Genomic DNA, 20060 nt, shown 5'->3' on the forward strand with positions numbered 1-20060 from the left:
TGGGCCATGTGCATGTGTGGTGGAGTGTGCACATGTGTGTTGGGGTGTGCACATGTGTGTTGGGGCATGTGCGTGTGTGTTGGGGCATGTGCATGTATGTCGGGGTCTGTACATGTGTGGTGGGCCATGTGCATGTGTGGTCGAGTGTGCACGTGTGTTGGGTTGTGCATATATTTGTTGGGGTCTGTCCATGTGTGTTGGGGTCTGTAGGTGTGTGCTGGGGTGTGTGCGTGTGTGTTGAGGTGTGCACGTGTGTGTCGGGGCGTGCACGTGTGTTGGGGCATGTGCTTGTGTGTTGGAGTGTGTTCATGTGTGTTGGGGTGTGTGCGGGTGTGCACATGTGTGTCGGGGTGTGCATTTGCTTGGGTGTGCATGTGTATGTTGGGCTGTGTGCTTGCATGTCTGTGCGTGTTGGGGTGCATACATGCACGTTACGGGTTTGTATCCACATGTTTGGCTCACTGGGGTGTTTTCACACATGTGCATGTATGTCGGGGTGTCATTTCCATGTGTGTGTATGTTTGTGCATTGTTCGTGTGCCGGTGTGTATGTGTGTGCAAGCATGTTGGGGCATGTACACACACATGAGCGTGGCGGGGTGGCTTTGTGCTTCCATGTGTGTCCATCTGTGCATGCCTGTACACATGTGTGTGGGGTGCGTGTCTCTGTGTGTGCGCGTGCACCCTGAGGTACGCGCACACTGTAGGTGGCCGGGCATGTGCACCCACCCCGGACCCTGTGGCACCCACCAGGGACCCCACAGCACCCACCAGGGACCCTGCACCACCCACGAGACCCCACCCCACCCACCCAGACCCCACAGCACCCCCCCGGCACCCCACAGCACCCACCCAGGACCCCATGACACCCACCCAGGACCCTGCACCACCCACCCTGAACCCCACAGCACCCAGCATCCCCGCGGGTGCCGGCGCTGAGCCCCTCGCCCCCTGCCCACACGCCACGGCCCTTGCTGGTGGGCAAAGCTCCAGCTCCCGCCGTGTGGGCTTGGTTGATTTTTTTTTTTTTTTGGGTGGTTGTTGTTCAGTTTCTTTTTTTTTTTTCCTTTTCTTATTTTTTCCTTATTTTCTTTTTTTTTTCTTTTTTCTTTTTTTTTCTTTTTTCTTTTTTTTTTTTTTCTCTGAAATAGGATTTCTGGCCCTGAGGGTTTTAGAGAAAACGTCGGGAATGGGAAGCAGCGCGGGCAGCCGGAGTCAGCAGGCGTCTCCCACGCTCTGCCAGGATCCAGGACCCACCGCACACCCCAGCACCGAGGCCAATGTTGGGGTCACCCCTCCCCCCTAGCACCCAGGCTGATGTTGGGGCCCCCCCCCCCAGCACCCGGGCCAGTGTTGGGGTCCCCCCTCCCCCTCAGCACCCAGGCCGATGCTGAGGTGTCCCCCCACCTCCACCCATGGGGCAGGCGCGGGTCCCGCCCCCGGGGGGTGGCTGTGGTTTGGGGTCCCTGCTGGCTCTTGGGGACCCCACAGCACCCACCCAGGACCCTGCACCACCCACGAGACCCCACAGCACCCACCCTGGACCCCACAGCTCCTGGCTCGGGGTGGGGGGTACTGGTTCCCTCCTCGCCAGGAACCCGCTGCTCCCTGCGGGGGCACCCAGGGACCCCTCGGGTGGCCTTGGGGACCCCCAAACCCCTGTGGCACAGCCCCCGGGGACACCGGTGGCCGTGCCGAGACAGATGCTTTGCGATGAAAATAAAAGATGTTTTATGAAAAGTAATAACAGCGGCTCTTCTGGTGGGGGGGGGGGGGGGGCGGGGGGGCGATGCAGGTTGGGCTGGCTTGGCAGGGGGAGGGGGGGGACACGAGGTGGGGTTGGGGGCACGTGGGTGCCCCCCGGCATTGCCGCACCCGGGGGCTCCTCTTAGCCCAAATGGGGTCAAAGTCCTTGGGCACTGGAGGGTCTCGTGGGGTGGGAGGACCCCGGTGGAGCTGCCCCCCCCCGGGCACCCGGGGCTGTTGGAGCAGGAGGAGGAGGAGGTGGCCACGGAGCGGAGCGAAACACGAAGGAGTTTTCCAAGCAGGAGGAAGGGGAGCGAGGGCAGGGGTGGCAGCGGCCGGGAATTTGCTGATGGGCACACGACGCTGCCGCGTTGGCCGCCTCCTGGGTTGGGGGTCAGGGGGAGCAGCTGAGGCAGCACCAGCCCCCCAAACCTTGGCAGACTGGGGGGCACAACCCCCCCGGGGCAGCACAGCCTGGCCAGCTCCGCGTTAGCCCATCGCCCCCAGTGGGCTGAGCGAGCCTTGTGGCCACGGTGACCCTTGGGGACATCCTTGGTGGCACGGGCTCTGCGAGGCGAGAGGTCTCACCCCATCTCCCCCTTGTTCCTAGGTTGGGGTGGGGGGCTGGCAGACCCGGGGGGGGGTACACAGCACCCCCAGCACCCTGCGGAGCCGGGACTGGCAGCGGGATTTGTTTGCTCCCACCGGCAGAGCGCCGGAGGCAGGACAGGATCCCCGCCGTGTGCGGCGAGCCGTGCGCGCCCATCTGCGCCAATAATAATAACAATCATCATGATATTTATACAGAGCCTAATGGCTCCGAGCAGCTTCCAGAACCCATTTGGAAGCAGCCAGTCGCTTTTCCTCATTACGAGCGATGTGCCGGAGCGGAATGGCTAACGAAGCCGCTCGTTAGCCGGCCCCAGGTCCGGACCAGGGGTCCCCAGGGAGGTGCGACGCTCGATGCTCCCGTGGCGGCTGAGGTGGGATGCAGGGGCAACGATGGGGAGCAAAAAACCAAATTGGAGATATTTTTTTGGCTTAGGAAAAGCACCTCGGCGGAGAAAAGCAGGATAACTCCTCGCTTAACGAAGCGGCCAGGCTGGCAAAGTTGATACCCAGCCCCTCAGACCCGCATTAAGGTCTCTTTATTATTATTATATTTATTTTTTTTTAAAAAGCAATTACGAGGAAGCCTCTTTGCCTGACTTTGTACATTCCTGCCGGTGTGACCTCTATTCCGCCATAATTAACTAACTGCCTTCCAAGGGGGGCTGTGGTGGGCGCTGCTCACCCAGCTCCTGCCTGCTCCGATTCCCTGAGGAAAGGCAGCTTCCCTCGCCTCTCTGGCCTCCTTCCCCTCCTGCAATAACTGCTCAACTCCTTGGCCGATTTCGAAAAAATTGCACAAGTGGGTCAAAGTCACAGGGATAAAGGAGATTGGGATGATGAGAGGGGGGTGGGAACAGCGCTGGGTGAGCTCAGCCCTATATTAGACATCAGAGCATCCCCACCAGGCACTGCAGGAGGGCACCCAACCCTCCACAATTTGCTGATGCCGTTTTTTTCTTTAATTCTTTTATTTTTCAGATGAATCCCAGGAAGAGGTGATGGAGGTGGGACTCCAGCCCGGGAGCAGCTCCCAGGGGACCATACGCTCTGGCTTCCCCAGCCGGTGTCGGGGTGGGTGCTGGGTGCCAGCCGGGTGCTGGGTGCCAGCTCGCAGCTGGTCCTCACGGAGGCATTTGCTCAACGGACACCAAACAGATGGGGACGTGCCGGAGAGCCCCCGCGGGGCTGCTGTGCCGTGGCTCCATCGCTGCCTCGATTGCTGCCGAGCCACAGCGGGGGCAGCCGGGCAGGGGGGCAGTGGGTGATGGTGCCCCAGCCCTGGCCCGGCCACTGGGACCCCATCCCCAGCATCCCAAACTGCTCAGCCAGCACCCCCCCCCCATGCCGACAGCGCCTGGGACTAATCCTGCTCGGGGGGAAAATCCGCTCTCCTTCCCCCCAGCCCCAGACGGCGGCTGAGGACTGAGCCTGTTTTGCCGGCACTAATCCTGTCCCCGTAACCCGCTGCCCATGCTGCCTGCACTGCCTGTCCTTCTCCCGCTGCTCCCCATCACTGCCATGGGGGTTTCCCCCATGAAGGGCGCCTTGAGATGTGTCTCCCCTGGGTGCCGCGGTCAGGGTCCCTTTGCCCCTTGGTGCATCAGTTTCCCCATCTCCCAAACCCTGCAGCTCCCTGGCGTCAGGCTGAGGCGAAGACACCAGATTTGGGTGCCACGGGGCAAAAAGGGGACACAACCTCGAGCAGATCTGGTGGTCCTCCTCAACCCAGGGCCAGCCAGGTGCCGTCTCGCCAGGGATTTAACCCAAACGCTGCTTCCACCATCACCCCAGGGCTGGTCCAGCCCCAGCTCCGAGCATCACCTCCACCACAGAGCGCTGGTGCGAACCAGGGGCGGGGGGCACCACCTTTTAATATTTATTCCCCCCCCCCGCCCCCCACTAATTTCTGGCGTGTGCTTACATCTTCTAACGAGGGTTTTATTTGTCGTGTGTGTTTGTTTGCCTGCCGGGCTCGGCTTTCGGACAGAGGTGCTAATAAAGCAGACATCTGTCACTGGGGATTAGATTGTGTTCTTGTTAACACGCTGTTTCCTTTAAATAAATAATTGTCCCCCAAACCGGCATTTAATTATTAAAGCAAACACTGGTGCAGGCCTGGCACGTGGGTGATGGGCGAGCGGGCTCCCCAGGGACCCACCAGAGAGGCCGGGGTGGCCTTTGCGCTGAAGCAGATTCAGGAGCATCCCCAGGGGAAGCCGCCCCCATCCCCATCCCCATCCCCATCCCCTCCGTGGGGGCAAATCCGGGTGTCCCACCCTGGAAAACCATATGGCATCCTGGTCTCCTGTGAAACCCCCGGCTCCCACCAGTGAATTTTCCTCTCTCCTTCCTCCTCCTGCCCCCGAACCCCACCATCCTCCACGACTGATGGAACAGCCTCGGTCGCAGGCTGCTCCCCCATCCCAGCACCCCATGAGGTCGAGCTGCACTTAATGTATTATTTTAATCAGCTCCACTCCTGGAATAAGAGCAAAGCGCTTCGTTGAAAGCGCCGGTGGCAGGGAGAGGGGTGGTGACACCGGTGTCCCCTCGGACTCGGTGTGACCTTGGGATTGCGGCTGTTGTACTCCTGGGGCAACGCTTTAATTATGCCCAGGACCTTGGAAAAATATGGTTCTCCACGTGCTCAAGCAAGGGACCCCCAGCTGTGGGGGTGGGGGGCTGGGGCTTGTTGGGGGTGATGGAGCCCCCCGCTTGCTGGGCAATGACCCAGCTGGGCAGCACCGTGTGCCACCGGCCATGGAGCGCAGGGAACGAGCCTGGGGTGGCTGGGGGTGTCTCAGTGCTGGGGGGGTGGGGGTGGGTTTGGGGGAGCCCCCCCCCCCGAGTCCCCCCTGTGATGGGGGAGAAGGGCAGCAGGGCTGGGAGTGGGCGCTGCTTCCCCAGGCATCGCTGCGGGAAGCTGCTGGACCCTGGGATTGGGGGGGGTGACGGGACACCCTGGGATCGCTGCTTGATCCTGGGATCACTGTGGGACCCTGGGATTGCTGTGGGACCCTGAGATCACTGTGGGACCCCGGGATCGCTGTGGGACCCTGGAATCACTGTGGGACCCTGGGATTGCTGTGGGACTCTGGGATCATTGCTGGACCCTGGGATTGCTGCTTGGTCCTGGGATCGCTGTGGGACCCTTGCTGCTTGGTCCTGGGGTCACTGTATGGCCCTGGCATTGCTGCTGGATCCTGGGAACACTGTGGGACCCCTGGGAATGCTGCTTGATCCTGGGATTACACTGTGGGACCCTGGGATTGCTGCTGGACCCTGGGATCGCTGCTTGGTCCTGGGATCACTGCCTAACCCCAGGATCACTGTGGGACTCTGGGATCACTGCCTGCCTGGTGCCTGTGGCAGGAAGGAGGATGCTCAGCCCCCTGGGGTGCGGACAGTCCCTCTGGGACCAGCACTTGGGGCAGACCAGCATCCATCCTGCCTGGTACCCAGCAGCTGTGGGATGGGGTGGCACCAGGGATGCTCTTGGGATGAAACGTCACGGCGAAGCGAAGCCCTCGGGTGCCCCGGCAGGGCTCTCCTTCCTAATCGTCCTTATTTGCCCAGGCCTAATTCATAAATCAGCAGGCGCGAGTGATTTCCCCAGGAGAGCATTTAGACGGGAGATTGAATGAGTAATTTACTGGGAACATTAAGACAGCACCAGATAACTTATTTATGAGAACTTTTTGACAGATCTGCCACTCAATAATTTATGCCGCGAAGCATTTAGTCAGGGTCACCAGTAAATAATTCACTTATTATAAACTATAGAAGGTTTTATGAGACGCTGAATTATTATCTCGCACCAGATTCGGGGCTGTAAATATGGAACCGATGATGTCCCGGTAATGGAGGTGTCCCCACCTCAGGTGCGCTGAGACCCGATGCTGCGGCACACTCGATGCAGCGGCTGCACCGGGGTGTGTTTGGGTCCTACCAGGTACCGGGGGGGCTGCCACCCCCCCCGGGCTGCGGTGGCCTCTGGGAGGAAGAGATGTTGATGCATTTTGGGGCAGCTGCTTGTGCAATAGATGAGGGAACTGGGTGTTACGTCACGTCCTTGAGAGATTTTATTAGAACAATCATGGTTTTCCCCATCTGGGGAAACTGAGGCAGGGCAGCCACCGCTCCTGGAGCCCAGAGTACGGGCTCATCACTGCCGTGGGAGTGGTCCCCAGAGAATGGTGATGCCGGGGGGCTCAGCCACTCCTGGATCTGCTGAGACCTCACCCCCCAGCTTGGTGGCTGTCCCTGGTCACGATGTGGACAGCGGCCACCACCAGCAGCAGCAGCCCAAAGATGACGGCCACCAGATAGCCCTTCACCACGCAGTAGCCATTCTGTGCTGGGCACATCCCCGACCTCCCCCCCTTGTCCAGGGGCTGCCCCCCACCTGTGCCCTGTGTCACGGTGTCTCTGCCATGTGGCTTGGTCGCTTCCCAGGGTGCCACAGTGCTCCTGCTGTGTCCTCCTGTGCCACCGGTCCTGGTCACTGTCTCGGATGAGCCATCTGTGAGCACAGGGCATGGCATGAGCCACATGTGGCTGTTTTGGGGACAGGGGACTGGCCCCTGCCTTGAGGGGTCTGGGTGCCACCAGAGCTGGGTGCAGCACCCTGGGCGTCTAGGTGCCACCAGGGCTGGGTGCAACATCTTGGGGGGTCTGGGTGCCACCGGGGCTGGGTGCAGCATCCTGGGGGTCTGGGTGCTACTAGAACTGGGTGCAGCATCCTGGGGGTCTAGGTGCCATCGGGGCTGGGTGCAGCACCCTTGGGGGGTCTGGGTGCCACCGGGGCTGGGTGCAGCCAGTGCAGTGGGTGAGCTCAGACATCAAAAGAGGAAAGGGAATTTCTCCACCGCTGACTACCTGCCCATCCTGGGCTCCTCCTGATGGTCAAGGGTGGGGGGTGCCATGGGATGGGTGGACTCGGGGCACGCAGTGGCAGCCCACCCCCATGGGGACATAGCTGTGGTGGACCGAACCCAAGCCTGGTCCCCATGACCCTCCTCCCTCCATCCTCGAACTCACCATGAACCATCAAATAGTAGTAAAAGGTCTTCGGCTTGGTGGGGTCGGACAAAGTGTCCACGGTCACCTCATAATTCCCGGCGTCCTCCAGCCTCAGCAGCCTGATCTCCAGTGAGAGGTTGCTGGGGTGGATGAGCAGCCGGCCGTGGAACCTCGGCAGGAGGCTGAAAGTGAACATGCTCTTCGTGGGCTTGGCCTCGGCTATGTGGGTGCCTCCGAACCTCCAGGTGACCCTCACGATGTTCGCAGAGATGGAGCGCAGGGCTGGGAAGCACAGGGACTGTCCCTTCACCCCCTCCAGCCACTTCATGCCGTGGCAGAGCTGCAGACCTGCCAAGGGATGGTTGTGCTGAGGACCACAGGGTGTGGTGAGGTCAGCAGGGTGAGCGAGGGTGGTCTCCATCTCCCCACCTCCCTTCAAAAAAGACCACCCTGAAGCATCCCTAGGGATGGATGCTGGTGCATCCCAGCCCTGCCTGCAGCAAACTGCCCCCCCCCAGCCCCAGCAGCATCCTTACCCCCGGGTGCTGCCAGCAGTGCCCAGCAAAGCAGCGTGGCCCTGGCTCCGGCCATGTCCCCTCCTTGTGTGGGGCTGGCTGGGGGGTTGAGCGGATGCTGTGACCCCCGACCCGTGGGGCTGAGCCTCACAGGGGCAGGAAACCGCCTGGGGCCGGCGGGAGGATTGCAGGGGGCTCACTGCCAGGAAGGACACTGGGTGCTCGTGGGATGAGGGAAGCGGTGACTCGGCCAGTGGGTCGGGCTTCGCTGAGGAAGCGATGGCAGCTGGTGTGTGCCAGGGCGTGCCAGGGCCTGACCCTGCCCTGGGGGATGGGCAGGAGAGGAAGGGGCAGCTCCCACTTCCCCGGTAACGTGTGGGTGGTGAATAACCGGCGGAGGTGCTGGGACCGGTGGCCGAGGGGATGCAGGGGTTTGGGGTGCATGGGCAGAGCTGGGGTCCTGCCCTTGTGCAACCCGGCCCTTTTCCCATTGGAACCAGCTGGGAACAAGGACACAGCTGCAGGCGCTGCCCCCCAGGACAGGTGAATTTTGGCTGGGGCTGGGGGATGCTCAGCCACTCTGCACGATGCTCTCAGTGGAAGCCTGGATGCCACCCCTGCACAGCCTCCGTCCCTGCCCCGCTCACAGGCGAAGGTGCCCACCCGGTTATTGCGTCGCGGAGTGATTTGGGATCAGCACACGGAGCCAGACCTCAGCTCAGGATGGATGCTGGTGGGGGGGGGGGGGGGGGGCGTCAGGGACCTCAGCCCAGGGCCAAGCTGAGAGCCCCCAGGGATGAGCCCAGCCTGGCTGCCACCGAGCATGGTCGCATGCTGCCACCTCTCGGGCAGAGCCACGCTCCGGCCTGGGAGAGGATTTTGCTTCAAAAATCCTGTGGCTTTTCCTCCCTTGGTGGTTCAGAAGCAGAGCACAGGCGGGATGCTACGGGGATGGGCTGCAGCCCCATTAAAACAGGAAAGCATTAAAAAAGCTGCCGGCGTGAGAAGGGCAGGGGGGCTGTGGGGGTCCCCACGGGGACCCCGACAGTGGCATCCACGCGCAAGCCTCGTGCGGGATGGCCGCCCACATCCCGCTCCCACCCTGCAGCATCACCTGCCCCACGCAGCTGGTTCAGCCGCACCAGCTGCTTTCCCCAACACTGGAGGGATGCTGGAGCTGGGAGAGCAGCCCCACGTCCCCACGCCACCGCACGGCCCCACCAGCAGCTCTGCCCACACCCCCCCCCCCCCCCCCCCAGCCCTTCGCCGCCCCCCTCGCCTGCGCATCTCAGGGGCCAAATTTAGCTGGAAGGGGAGTGAGAAACCGCGGATGATGCGCTGAATAAAAACACCCTCTGCAATGCGGTGCTTCAAGTATGCAGCATCTTCCCTTCCTCCTCAACGTGGTCTGTGAAACGTGGTAAATGTTTCCCTTTCATTCCTCTTTTTTTTTTTTTTTCTTCCCTTTTCCCCCCCCCTCTCTTCCGTGGCTTGCGCTCCCTGGGCAAAGCTCTTCCAGCCCAAGGAAGGTCTCCTTGATGTAAATTGTTCCCTACATGTTGAATGGAGCCACAGACAAAAGCTCTAATTAATCGGCTCAGCCCCTTCTCTGGAACGGAGGTTTTCAACCTTGCAAAACGCTGCTTTTCCCTTTGTAGCCTTAATTAGTTTTTTTGCTCCTCTGCCTGCGAGGGGGAGGAAGGGGCCGTGGGAGCCGGCGTGGCCCACGTCACCGCCGGGGCACCGTGCAGGGAGGGAAAGCCAGCGGAGCTCCTCCAGCCAGGCTTGTGGGGTCAGGCCGTGCCTCAGTTTTCCCCCTCCCCGGCGGGGTTGAAGCCGTTGCACCCTGGTTGCTGCTGGGTGATGGAGTGGGCACCCATCGGCTTGTGCATCCTTGGGCGTGCGCACCAGCGGCTTTCAGGCTCGCAGGAAACCTGCTCCAGTTGCCGGAGAGGCTGAGCTGATCCTCTGCCCCCCGTGCCGTGACCTTTTTCCAAGATTTTTGCTGGGAATCTGCCCCTTTCCTACACATTTGCCCAGTTCCCAGCAGAACCAGCCCACTGCTAGGGGTGGCGGTTTCACAAGCAGAGACCCCCGGTCCCCAGCTCACCGCATGCATCTCCCAGTTGCCAGCCACAGCTTCCCCGCCAGCATCCAACCCAGCATTGGGACTGGGGAATGGCTCAGGGCTGCGGCGGAGGCAATGAGCTTACCGTAAGGTGATTAGTGGTGGGGATCGGAGGGCAGAAGCAGACGGTGGGGTGATCGGATTAGGGGCCGCCAGCCCTGGTGCCTCTTGCTCTCTTCCAGCAGCTCTGCGGCTGTCTGCCATCCACCAGACCCAGGTGATGCCACCGGGCAGGGGACAGCGTGGGTATGGGGGAAGCCTGGCCTCAGCGAGGCTGTGCCGGGCTCGGAAAACCCTGATATCCCAGGAAAAGCCAAGAGTGCTGCTGGATCGTAGTACACCCGCTCTCAGGACAGGTTCATTAATACCTACCAATGATTTAACGAGGTGGTATATGTTGGCTGGGGCTAAAAAGGGGACCAACAAACTGCTGCTGTGCCCAAATAACATGATGCTCCTTCCACACGGTGCCCCAACCTCAGTTTACCTCTCCGTAGCAGATCTGGAGTTAAGATATTTGGGAGAGGGAATAAACCTTCCGGGCTGCTTCATTAAAAGATGGCGAGGAGCGTTACCGCAAGGCTGGAGTGATGCTCCTCAATCCCTGCATCCCGATCCCATCGTGACGGCTCCATCCCAGAGTGAGGGTCTGGCAGCGTGCTGGCTGGTGGAGCCTGTCCCTGTTTGCTCCAAAAAAAAAAAAAAAAAAAAAAAGAGAGCCCTGTCTTGAGGGTCTCCCTCTGGGGTGGTGGGAAGCTTTGCCCTGGCTCGTTGGAGGGTGAATCCCCCTGTGGCCTGTCCTCTCCACAGAACAGCCCAGAAGTTGTTCAAGAACCCAAAATATAGAATACGGGGGCAGAGGTAGATTTTTCTTTATTCTGCGCTCAGGGGGGTTAACAGCTCCCCACTGTTAAAAGTGGCCCATTTATTGGGGACCAATGTGATGCTCACAGCGGGGTGGGGGCTGGAGGCTACTTTGCAGGTTCCCTAGTTGGGGGGGGGTCCTACCCAGCACCCAAAGAGCCGGGAGCACCGCAGGAAGGGGGTCCCTGCTGCCGGACAAGGATGTGTGTGCCATGGGAATGCCCAGCGCCAGCGGTGGAGCAGCCCCTTGGCTCTGCAGGAGGGCCACGAATAGAGACAGAAGGTGGGGAAGGGGAGGGGGGACACATCCCCTGCCCCACCCCCCGCCAGGGGGGTGCTGAGGCTGAATTGTCACAGCACAAGCTCAGAGCACTTGTGGGACTGATCCTGTCACGGCGACACCGGTTCCCAGCCACCTCGCACACCCTCTGCACGCCGAGTCCATGGCTAGATCTCCCATTTATTTATCTCAAAGGAATTTAAGTCTGGAGCTGGAGGGACAGAAAATCTCCCCAAAAAAATGTAAAATACCTACAAACCTGGGGCCGCAGCACGGCAGGCTGCCCCGGCGTCGGTGCTGGCCGTGTCCCAGCTCACCGCGTTACTGGCGTTGCAGCGGCAGACGGTGGAGTTGGCATCCCCACGGAGCTGCAGGTGCAGCCGGGGCTGGTGGCCCAGGGCTCCCAGGGCATCCCCGCTGCAGGACCAGCTGTAGGAGACGCTGCCGGTGCTGGGCACGGTGCAGAGCAGCGAGAGGTTGCACCAGCCCTGCTCCCAGTGCAGGATGCGTGCCTCCAGGAGCAGCTGGCCGATGGGCTCTGTGGGGATGGAGCTGGTGAGAAGGGATGGAGGGGACAGGGGGATGGGGACACGGGGACACGGCTACTCACCCCACACCGACACCTGGAAGCACAGGGCAGTAATCGAGCCTGAGGCATCCTCAAATTCTGCCTCATAGGTCCCACCGTCTGCCGCGCTAACCGGGCTGCTCTGCAGGGAGACGGTCTCCTGCTGGAAAGCAGCTCTCCCAGAAAAGTGACCCCTGGGGGGTGAGGCTACGCTGTTCTTCTCAGCCGTCAGGATCTTCTGCCGGTGTCCCGCATCCAGCCCCACTCACCATTCGACTCTTGCCCACCCCAGCGGGGGGTCTCTCCGGCAGCAGCCACAGCTTTTCCCCAGCATTCCAGGGGTCCTAAAGCAGAGAGGGGCGAGCAAGTGACTGTGGCCCCGGGAGATGCCCTATGGAGGGGGCACAGCCACCACCAGCGCAGGGGGGTCCCGCACCCAGCACAGCCCTGCTCCATCCCTCCCTGGGGATCACAGCCTCCGGCACCGCGTGCCTTCAGCCGCCCTTGGTTCCACCTGGGGAAGCCAAGCGTGGTTTGGGAAGCCATTTTCAGTTCCTTTTGCTCTCCCATCCTCCATCTCCACTGTAGCTTTGGCTGGCGAGAAAGATACTCCCAGCCACGCACCGTGGGGGTTATTTTATACCAATATATTTCCGTTATCTAAAGCTAACGGAGAGGGAATCCCATTTTCCAAAGGCAGGAGGCTCTGACGAAGCTCTCACTCACCACTCTCCCCTGTGAGCCAAACCCTCCCCAGCAGCGCATTTTTTCCCAGATGTGCAGCCCTTCCTTAAAAAAAGGACTTTTTCTTTTTTTACAATAATTCCCTCTTAATGGCCCAAATTAAGTCGTACCCTTCGTGCTGCGACTTTCTGACCCTCCACACGCACCTTTTGCTTTCAGCTTCCATTTGTGGGGGTTTCTTTTCTTCACCCAGCAACCCGAGAGACCGCTCTCATCCTGTGACAAGGTGATTACTTGTTAGTCTGTGTAAAAAAAAAAAAGAACAACCCCTCAAACACAAGCCGCAGCCCAGCGTTGGCCCCGGGTGCGCTTGAAAGAGCCGTTTGCCAAGGAATTTTCCAGCCCCACGTGATGGCTGGTGCTGAGGCTGGACACAACTCATTGCAGCTCCTGCGATAAGCCCGGCTGCCACCCGCCTGCGCTTACCTTGGGCTCAGCAGAGGAAGAAGAGGGAGACAAGGAGAGGAAGGGTGATGTGCTCCATGGCTGTTCCAAGGAAAGGTGGGAATTGGGGTGGGAGACTGGGGCAGGATCAGCCCCGGCTTTGCATCAGCTGGGAGGCCCCTGGCCAGGCTGCTCCACTCCCCAGCTCCCTGACCCCACGGCATGGTGGTCTTTGGGCTGAGCACTGCTCCCCAGGGGGCCAAATTCTGCTGTTGGGGGCTGTCCCCTGCCTGTGGTCGGGGTGCTGGACACATCTGCACATCACAAACTGCTGCCATGAAGCACCTGGTGCAGCTCCTCCTGAAGCGAGTTGCAAAGGGAAGGAAAAAAACCCCAAAAACCACTTCTCCCCACCCGCCCCCTGCTAATTAAAATTAGTTTCCTGAGGTCTGCAGCCACCCAGCCCTGCAGCTGAGCTCACCGGGGCAGCCACCAGCATGTCCTCCCCCACGGGGACCTCAGCACCCATCCTGGAAGAGGGGTGGCCTGGGGGGCAACAGGGTGGAGGAGACCACATGGAAGTGGAGGATGCGAAGGAACCGCAGGAGGGAGAGAAAGTCGCTGGTGGACAGTCACCATCTCCGAGGGGTTCTGCACCTCCCTGGCTGCAGGGACCTTGCTCCAGTGCCACCAGGAGATGCACCAGCATGGGGGGACCCGGGTGCTCACCCGCATTGTTGGTGCTGCTGTGCCTGGTGCTGCTGCCCGCTGCCAGTGACCAAGGTGAGGGGGGGATGCGGTGCCAGGCTTATCAGGAGGATGGGGGCTTACGGCACAGAGGGGAGGCTGGCGGTGGGTGAGCCCGGCTGCCCACGCGGGTGGGGAGGTGTTGCTGCTGCACGGGGAGCTGGGTGCTGGGGAAAGGCTGGCTGTGCCGCTGGCGTCCGTGGGCACTCAGGCCAGAGGGGGCTGCAGGGTCTTGGGCAGCGAGCTGGGCTTGGGGTCCCTGGGGAGATAAAGCAGGGCTGGGGTTTTTTTTGGCTTTGCTTCAGTTCTGTGTCCGGTCCCACCCAGAGCGGGCAGAGCCGCGATGCTTCTCACGCAGCGCCAGTTCCCCTTTGCAGGCAGAGCTTGTCCAAAATAAATCACTTGCTGGAGCAGTGCTGACCCTTCCTGAACCCCAAAATGCAGCTTTTTGAGGCTGCATCTCTCCACTGAGCAAGCAAGACATCTTTTTCCCCATGAATTCAGGGGAGCTGGTGGTGGCTGAAGGTCTTCTTCCTAAAGCCAGCAACTTCTGCATGAGGGAAGCAGATAAATGCCCGGGTCTGGGGCCACCAGCTTGGTGGCCAGCTTGGTGGCTGGAGCATTTCCCAGCTGCATGTCCGCATACTCCATCCACCCTTCCCTGCTCTCACAGGGACTAGGTGAGCATCACCTCCACCCTCCCTCTCTTGCCACCTCTCCCAGCCTCATCGCCCACCCTGATGGTGTGGAGCTGGGGGGCACACGCTGCTCGGGGATGCATTGCTTGCTTGAAGCTGCAGAGCCTGCAGCAACCATGGGCTCAGCTGAGCTGCAAAACTTCCCTGCAGGTGCTGGCACGCTTAACCTGAGGTGTGCTGCACCGGCCCAGCACTCACTCTGGCTGTAGGCAGAGGGTTGCAATCACATCTCCAGGCAGGTATTTTTTGCATGATTTCTTCTCCAACTCTGCATACTTGGAGACATGCTCTTGGGCAGCTCCAGGAGCCTAGGATAAGGGTGTTAAGGGGCCTTCACATTTTTCTTGCAGCACTGAACACCTACAAAGCAATAATAGACCACAGCTCCTATTTCTTGCAGGCTGTTTAATACTGGGAGGGGTGGGAAGGGCCCCCATTTGTAATGAGCTGTGGGTCTCAGGTGCGAGCCATCAAGGTGGCAACTGATAAATAGCGCCTGCTCCCAAACCTGCTCCTTCATTTCCCTGGGGGAGGATGCTTCTGCCTTTGCTTGCTCTAGCTTTTTGTGCTCCTAGATCTGCTGAGCGCTGGGATGTCCCCTCTGCATGCAGGGGGCTGGGGAGGGCAGGCATCCTCCGCGGCTTTGCCAAGACAAGGTTTAACCTGGAGCTCCTTGGAGTCTGGTGGCTGCGGTGGCAAAGTCACTGGCCCCTGGGTGCCCTCCGAGCGTGGCTTGGTGTTTGGACCACTTGTACAGAGGCAAAACCCTGCTGGGGGCTGCAGGGTGGGAGCTCCGCTCCTGGAGGCCGACGTTTGCCTTGAGGGCCACGAGGTGGGGGGTTGTGTGGGGCTGTGCAAAGCGCCCTCGGGGCCAGGCAGCCCCCCATGCTGCCCTGACCACAGGCAGCCCTGCGGAAGCAGTGAGGCTGCGTGCACCCTTGGCCCCCGTAGCTGCGGGTGTTCCTTTGTTGTAGGGGCTTTTTTTATCTTGCCTCTACCAGAGCCCTTGACATCCGGGGCTGCACTGAAAAGAGGGAGGCAAGCACAGAAACTCAAGAAAAATAAAAAAAAAAGGGGTTCAGCGGGCAAAATTCCTGTTGTTCCCCAGGGTGAACAGGCAAGGAAGGAAGTGGGGTACAAATAAGCGACCAGGTGATATGAGCAGAGGGTCTGCACCTACCCCTGCTCTGGGCAGGGGATGTTACATGACCCATCTGCAAAGTGTGGCCAGGGCAGCGGGTGCAGGAGATGTGCCGCCAGCCTGGGATGGTGCAGGGAGAAGGGTACCACTGCCATGGGGGTGGGAACCGGGCTGAGCTCCCTGTCCCTGGGGAGCCGGAGGGGTCGTGCTGGGGGCTGCGGCTCTGGGGCATGGTGGGCTCCAGTGGCTGTGCCCCCTCCATAGGGCATCTCCCAGGGCCACAGTCACTTGCTTGCCCCTCTCTGCTTTAGAATGCGTGGAATACCAGGAGCAAGCCGTGGCTGCTGGCAGAGTGTTGCAGCTGCTGCCGGAGAGACCCCCGCTGGAGTGGGCAAAAGTCGAATGGAGAGCGCAGCTGGATGCGGGACACCGGCAGCGGATCCTGACGGCTGAGAAGAACAGCGTAGCCTCACCCCCCAGGGGTCACTTTTCTGGGAGAGCTGCTTTCCAGCAGGAGACCGTCTCCCTGCAGATCAGCCCGGTTAGCGCGGCAGACGGTGGGACCTATGAGGCAGGATTTGAGGATGCCTCAGGCTTGATTACTGCCCTGTGCTTCCAGGTGTCGGTGTGGGGTGAGTAGCCGTGTCCCCGTGTCCCCATCCCCCTGTCCCCTCCATCCCTTCTCACCAGCTCCATCCCCACAGAGCCCATCGGCCAGCTGCTCCTGGAGGCACGCATCCTGCACTGGGAGCAGGGCTGGTGCAACCTCTCGCTGCTCTGCACCGTGCCCAGCACCGGCAGCGTCTCCTACAGCTGGTCCTGCAGCGGGGATGCCCTGGGAGCCCTGGGCCACCAGCCCCGGCTGCACCTGCAGCTCCGTGGGGATGCCAACTCCACCGTCTGCCGCTGCAACGCCAGTAACGCGGTGAGCTGGGACACGGCCAGCACCGACGCCGGGGCAGCCTGCCGTGCTGCGGCCCCAGGTAATTTGCCATCCCAGAATGGTCAGGGTTGGAAGGGACCTCAAGATCGTCTAATCCAAGCCCCATCTAAGGCAGGTTCTTCTAGATCAGGTTGCACAGTCACATCCAGGTGGGTTTTGCATATCTCCAGTAAAAGCAGGATTTAGGGGATACACAAGCCGCACTGCTTCCAGTCCTCTCAGGGCCTCAGCGAAAATGCAGAGGACATCATGCTGATCATAAAATATGCCCAATTTTCCCTCCTGGTGGAGAGAAACATGATGCTGAGCACGGGTGGTGTAACCAGGGTGAGGTTTCCCAGTTACCACTGAGTCCGTGGGCTGCAATGGAGATGGTGCTTAGAAATTGCTTGAGGCTCTGCTCCGCTTTTCCTCCCCCAGGGCTTTTCAGAATCATTCCATGGGGGATAGTGGCCGTGTCCCTGGGGCTGGCACTGGCCATCTCTGTAGCCCTCGTTGTCACCTGCTACTGGTGGAGGAAGCGACGAAAGGACCCTCCAGGAGGTTTGTCCCTGGGGTTGGTGCGGCAGCTCGTGGGGTGGGCAGCAGTGGGACTGGCTGTGCAGCCCTTGCCTTCTGTCATGCTACTAATGCTCTCCATGCTGGCCCTGGGCTGCTTCCCTCTCCTGGGGCTGGTGCGGGGTAAGCCACTGGGCACTGTTACCCCCCTGCCAGGTGCTGCACAGGGCACAAAGTCTTTGCTCACCCCCGCTGATGCAGGGTGGTCCAGGTTGATGAGCTAGATGAAGCATCGCAGCAGCCCAAGCGTCGGTGCCCAAACCTGGAGGTCTCATCCCCTGGGGTCCAGAGGACTGTTTGGGTTTGGGTGTTCATTTTATTTGGAGCTGAAGCATCCCTCCCCAGCCCCTGCCAGGTGCCCACAAAGTAAACCTTCCCGGTTGCCAAGGGACCTCTTTCTCCCTCTGCTTTGTTTGAGGGCTGACCCCCCACCTCCTCAGTCTGGGGGGGTCTAACGCATCAGCTGTCTGACACTGACCCTTCAAACTCCCCCAGGATGCGTTGAGCAGAGTCTGACTGTCTATAACGAGGTGGGAAAAGCCGAAACTGCTCAAGACCCTGTGAGTGCTGGGAGTGTCCTTGGGTGTCCCCTCCCTGTTCTGCCTGGCAGGATGGGACATCTGTCTGGAAATGTCTGCCCCCCTCGGGTTGCATCCTTTAACCAGTCTGGGGTTGCTTTCTCCTCCAGAATGGGACTGGTGAGGTCGCCCTGGAAGGAAACACCATCTATGCCGTCATCTGCCCCAAAACACCGGTAGGGTCAGCCCATGCTGGCAGCGGGGACCAGGGCTGCGCCGTGGGCTCAGCTGTGCAGCCCCCAGGCTGGACACATTTGTCCCCACTACCAAATCCCCCCCCTTTTTGCCCAAAGTTTCCTTTTCTTTGTGCATCTTGACCGTTTCTCCCTGGCAGGGACCCAGCTGCCATCGGGGGCCTGAAAACACCACCATCTACTCCATGGTTCAGCCCACTGGGAAGGTGAGGGTACCCTGCCATGATCCCTGTCCCTCTGCGGTGGCACAGAGCCTCGGGTCCCCTCGGTTTGTCAGCCGGGTGCTGGGTTCATCACCCCACTCCCATGTTGCCTGATGGTGGGTTCTCCGCTCCGCAGTCTTCTGTCAGGAGGAAAAGGCTGGACCCAGCTCTGTTTTCCACTGCCTACGTAGATGTCATGGACACTGGACTGGTGGGGAGATGAGCCCTGGGTATCTTCGAAGTTTGTTTGTTTTTTGGGGCTGCGAGGAAAGGGTGAAAGATTTGGGATGGGAACCTGTCTAGGGAGGGGACAGATGTGAAATTGGACAGGCAGCGCCATGAAGAGAACACACGTAGTGTCCATGTGTTCAGTGCCAGCGTGTGATCTTGTGGGATTTTGAGGTCTTGACAGGTTTGATACGCTCAGGAATTTATTTTTTCGGTGCAAATAAAAGCTGAAGTACAATTGTGGTGCTTCTTTCATTAGCTTAATTGGCTATCGATAGCCTGCAATGTACGTCTGGCACAGGGAAGTGGTGGGAACAGCCTGTTTGTGGCTCAGCCTCTGAAGTGATGGGAGTCTTCTGTGGAGATTCACATTGTGGAGTTCCAGCCGTGTGTGTCGGGCAGGGGAGAGGTGGCCCAGGGCAGGGTGGTCCCTGCCTGCACCAGCTGGGCATGGCCCTGGCTGCCCCACGGCGAGCTGAGACCGGAGACGCCGCCACAACCCTTTCCACGTAAATTATCCCGTGCTCTTATGGCACAGGTGGCCCTGGGAGAAGGATTGAAGAAAGAAGGGGCTCTGGCTTCAAAGATCTTCCCAAAAGGAAGATCAAGGGCTTTTCTCTGGGATTAAAATGAAATGTGGCACTTTGATGGCAGCGTAGGGAGCAGCGGCAGCTCCGCGGTGCTCCCCTCCAGCCTGAGTCCTCGTGTCAAAATAGCTTTGTGGCTGCTCCCTGTGAAACGAGCATTAATTGGGATCATTAACCGGGAGCTGCGCTGGGAGGCTGGCACGGGGAGGGAGGGGGGGGGTCTGGTTGCCACAATAAGGGGATTTAGGGGGCTGGGCTGGCATGGATGGGGGTCAGGCACAGTGCGCTGGCACTGCTGTTGGAGCTGGGCTGGTTTATGCCATCCCAAGCCCCATCCGCTGTGTCAGTTGAATACTTCTTACATCCCCCTCCCCACGGGGCTGGGTTCAGCGGGAAAAGTTCAGGCAGGATGGAGGGGATGGAAACCCTTCGGTGCTGGGGATGCGGTGACAGCCCTTGCTGGGCTGTGGCCACTGCCTGTGCGCGGGGGCTAAAGCAGGAGCTGCATCGCAGCCCGAAATGCTGGGTCCCCACATTCCTGATGAGTGGAAACATCTGAAGGCGACAGCATGGAGCCTGGGGGCTGACGCATCCATCAGCCTGTCGTGCTCCTGCTGAAGCCACGCTCCATCACGGCGCTGTAATTTACGCTAATGACCTGCTTCTGCATATTGGAGATAATTTGCAGCGCTCTCTGCAAGTGCTGAGGCAGCACTTTGCTCCCTGCCAGGGAAGTTTGCTTTCCCGTCTCCGCTGGTTCCTCTCACTGTCATGACATCAGGCACGGGAACAAGCCAGGGGACGCTCGTCACCGTGGTGCCACTGGATTGGCGGCAGCGATCCGGCCACGGCGTCGTCGAATGGCTGCTGGTGTGCTCGTACATCCTCGTTTCGGCTGGATGGGGACCACTCAGGGTTGAAATTAAACTGGGTCAGGGCTCAGCGGGTGCCACTGTCGCTCTTTGTTCATGGCCGGGGTCGGACCCCGTCTCCTCGCTCGCGGCTGGGGTGGTGCGTGGGAAGATGCTGGAGACCGTTTGCCCCCAACAAGGGGGCTGCACCAGCTTCGCTGCCCCGTGCATCCCTCAGCTGGAGCTCAGCACAGGCCCTGAAATGTCATCTTTCAGGAAGGAATCCAGGCTGGAATTAAAATCCGTTGTTTTAAGCATCTGCCCTGGTGGGAGTCCAGCGTGCCGGGGCTGCAGCACGTGCTGTAGCATCAGCCAGTCATCCCTCCTGTCTCCTTCCCACCTATATCATCACCCACAAACCAGGGTCCCAGGGATGCCCTGAACACCCGTGCTGGTGGTCCCAGCTCAAG

At 60.2% G+C, this 20060-nt stretch overlaps 2 protein-coding genes and 1 pseudogene across 4 annotated transcripts; 1 reads left to right on the forward strand and 2 right to left on the reverse strand.

Moving 5' to 3' along the window:
* Window positions 1-6124: 6124 nt before the first annotated feature.
* On the reverse strand, window positions 6125-8997 carry LOC114010995 (uncharacterized). The gene is made up of 3 exons (XM_027780646.2): window positions 7916-8997; window positions 7398-7727; window positions 6125-6879 (listed from the first exon to the last, which is right to left on the reverse strand). The coding sequence occupies exons 1-3, from the start codon at window positions 7968-7970 to the stop codon at window positions 6596-6598; spliced, it is 669 nt and encodes a 222-aa protein (XP_027636447.1). The 5' UTR covers window positions 7971-8997; the 3' UTR covers window positions 6125-6595.
* A 2333-nt stretch (window positions 8998-11330) lies between these two features.
* On the reverse strand, window positions 11331-13052 carry LOC101923279 (natural killer cell receptor 2B4-like; annotated as a pseudogene).
* Window positions 12982-18392, forward strand: LOC101923108 (natural killer cell receptor 2B4-like). 3 transcript variants are annotated; one of them, XM_005233161.4, is made up of 8 exons: window positions 12982-13645; window positions 15760-16080; window positions 16153-16431; window positions 16812-16934; window positions 17445-17509; window positions 17638-17703; window positions 17862-17927; window positions 18061-18392. In XM_005233161.4, the coding sequence occupies exons 1-8, from the start codon at window positions 13360-13362 to the stop codon at window positions 18145-18147; spliced, it is 1293 nt and encodes a 430-aa protein (XP_005233218.4). In that variant the 5' UTR covers window positions 12982-13359; the 3' UTR covers window positions 18148-18392. The 3 variants fall into 3 exon arrangements, 2 of the variants coding, with proteins under 2 accessions (XP_005233218.4, XP_055647742.1); XR_008744958.1 differs by lacking the exons at window positions 17862-17927; window positions 18061-18392 and adding an exon at window positions 17106-17304 and having other exon boundaries at window positions 13360-13645; window positions 17638-17704; XM_055791767.1 differs by lacking the exon at window positions 16812-16934 and having other exon boundaries at window positions 13360-13645.
* The last annotated feature ends 1668 nt before the right edge of the window (window positions 18393-20060 follow it).

The sequence above is a fragment of the Falco peregrinus genome, chromosome 19 (assembly GCF_023634155.1).
Source record: "Falco peregrinus isolate bFalPer1 chromosome 19, bFalPer1.pri, whole genome shotgun sequence".
Lineage (NCBI taxonomy): Eukaryota > Metazoa > Chordata > Aves > Falconiformes > Falconidae > Falco > Falco peregrinus.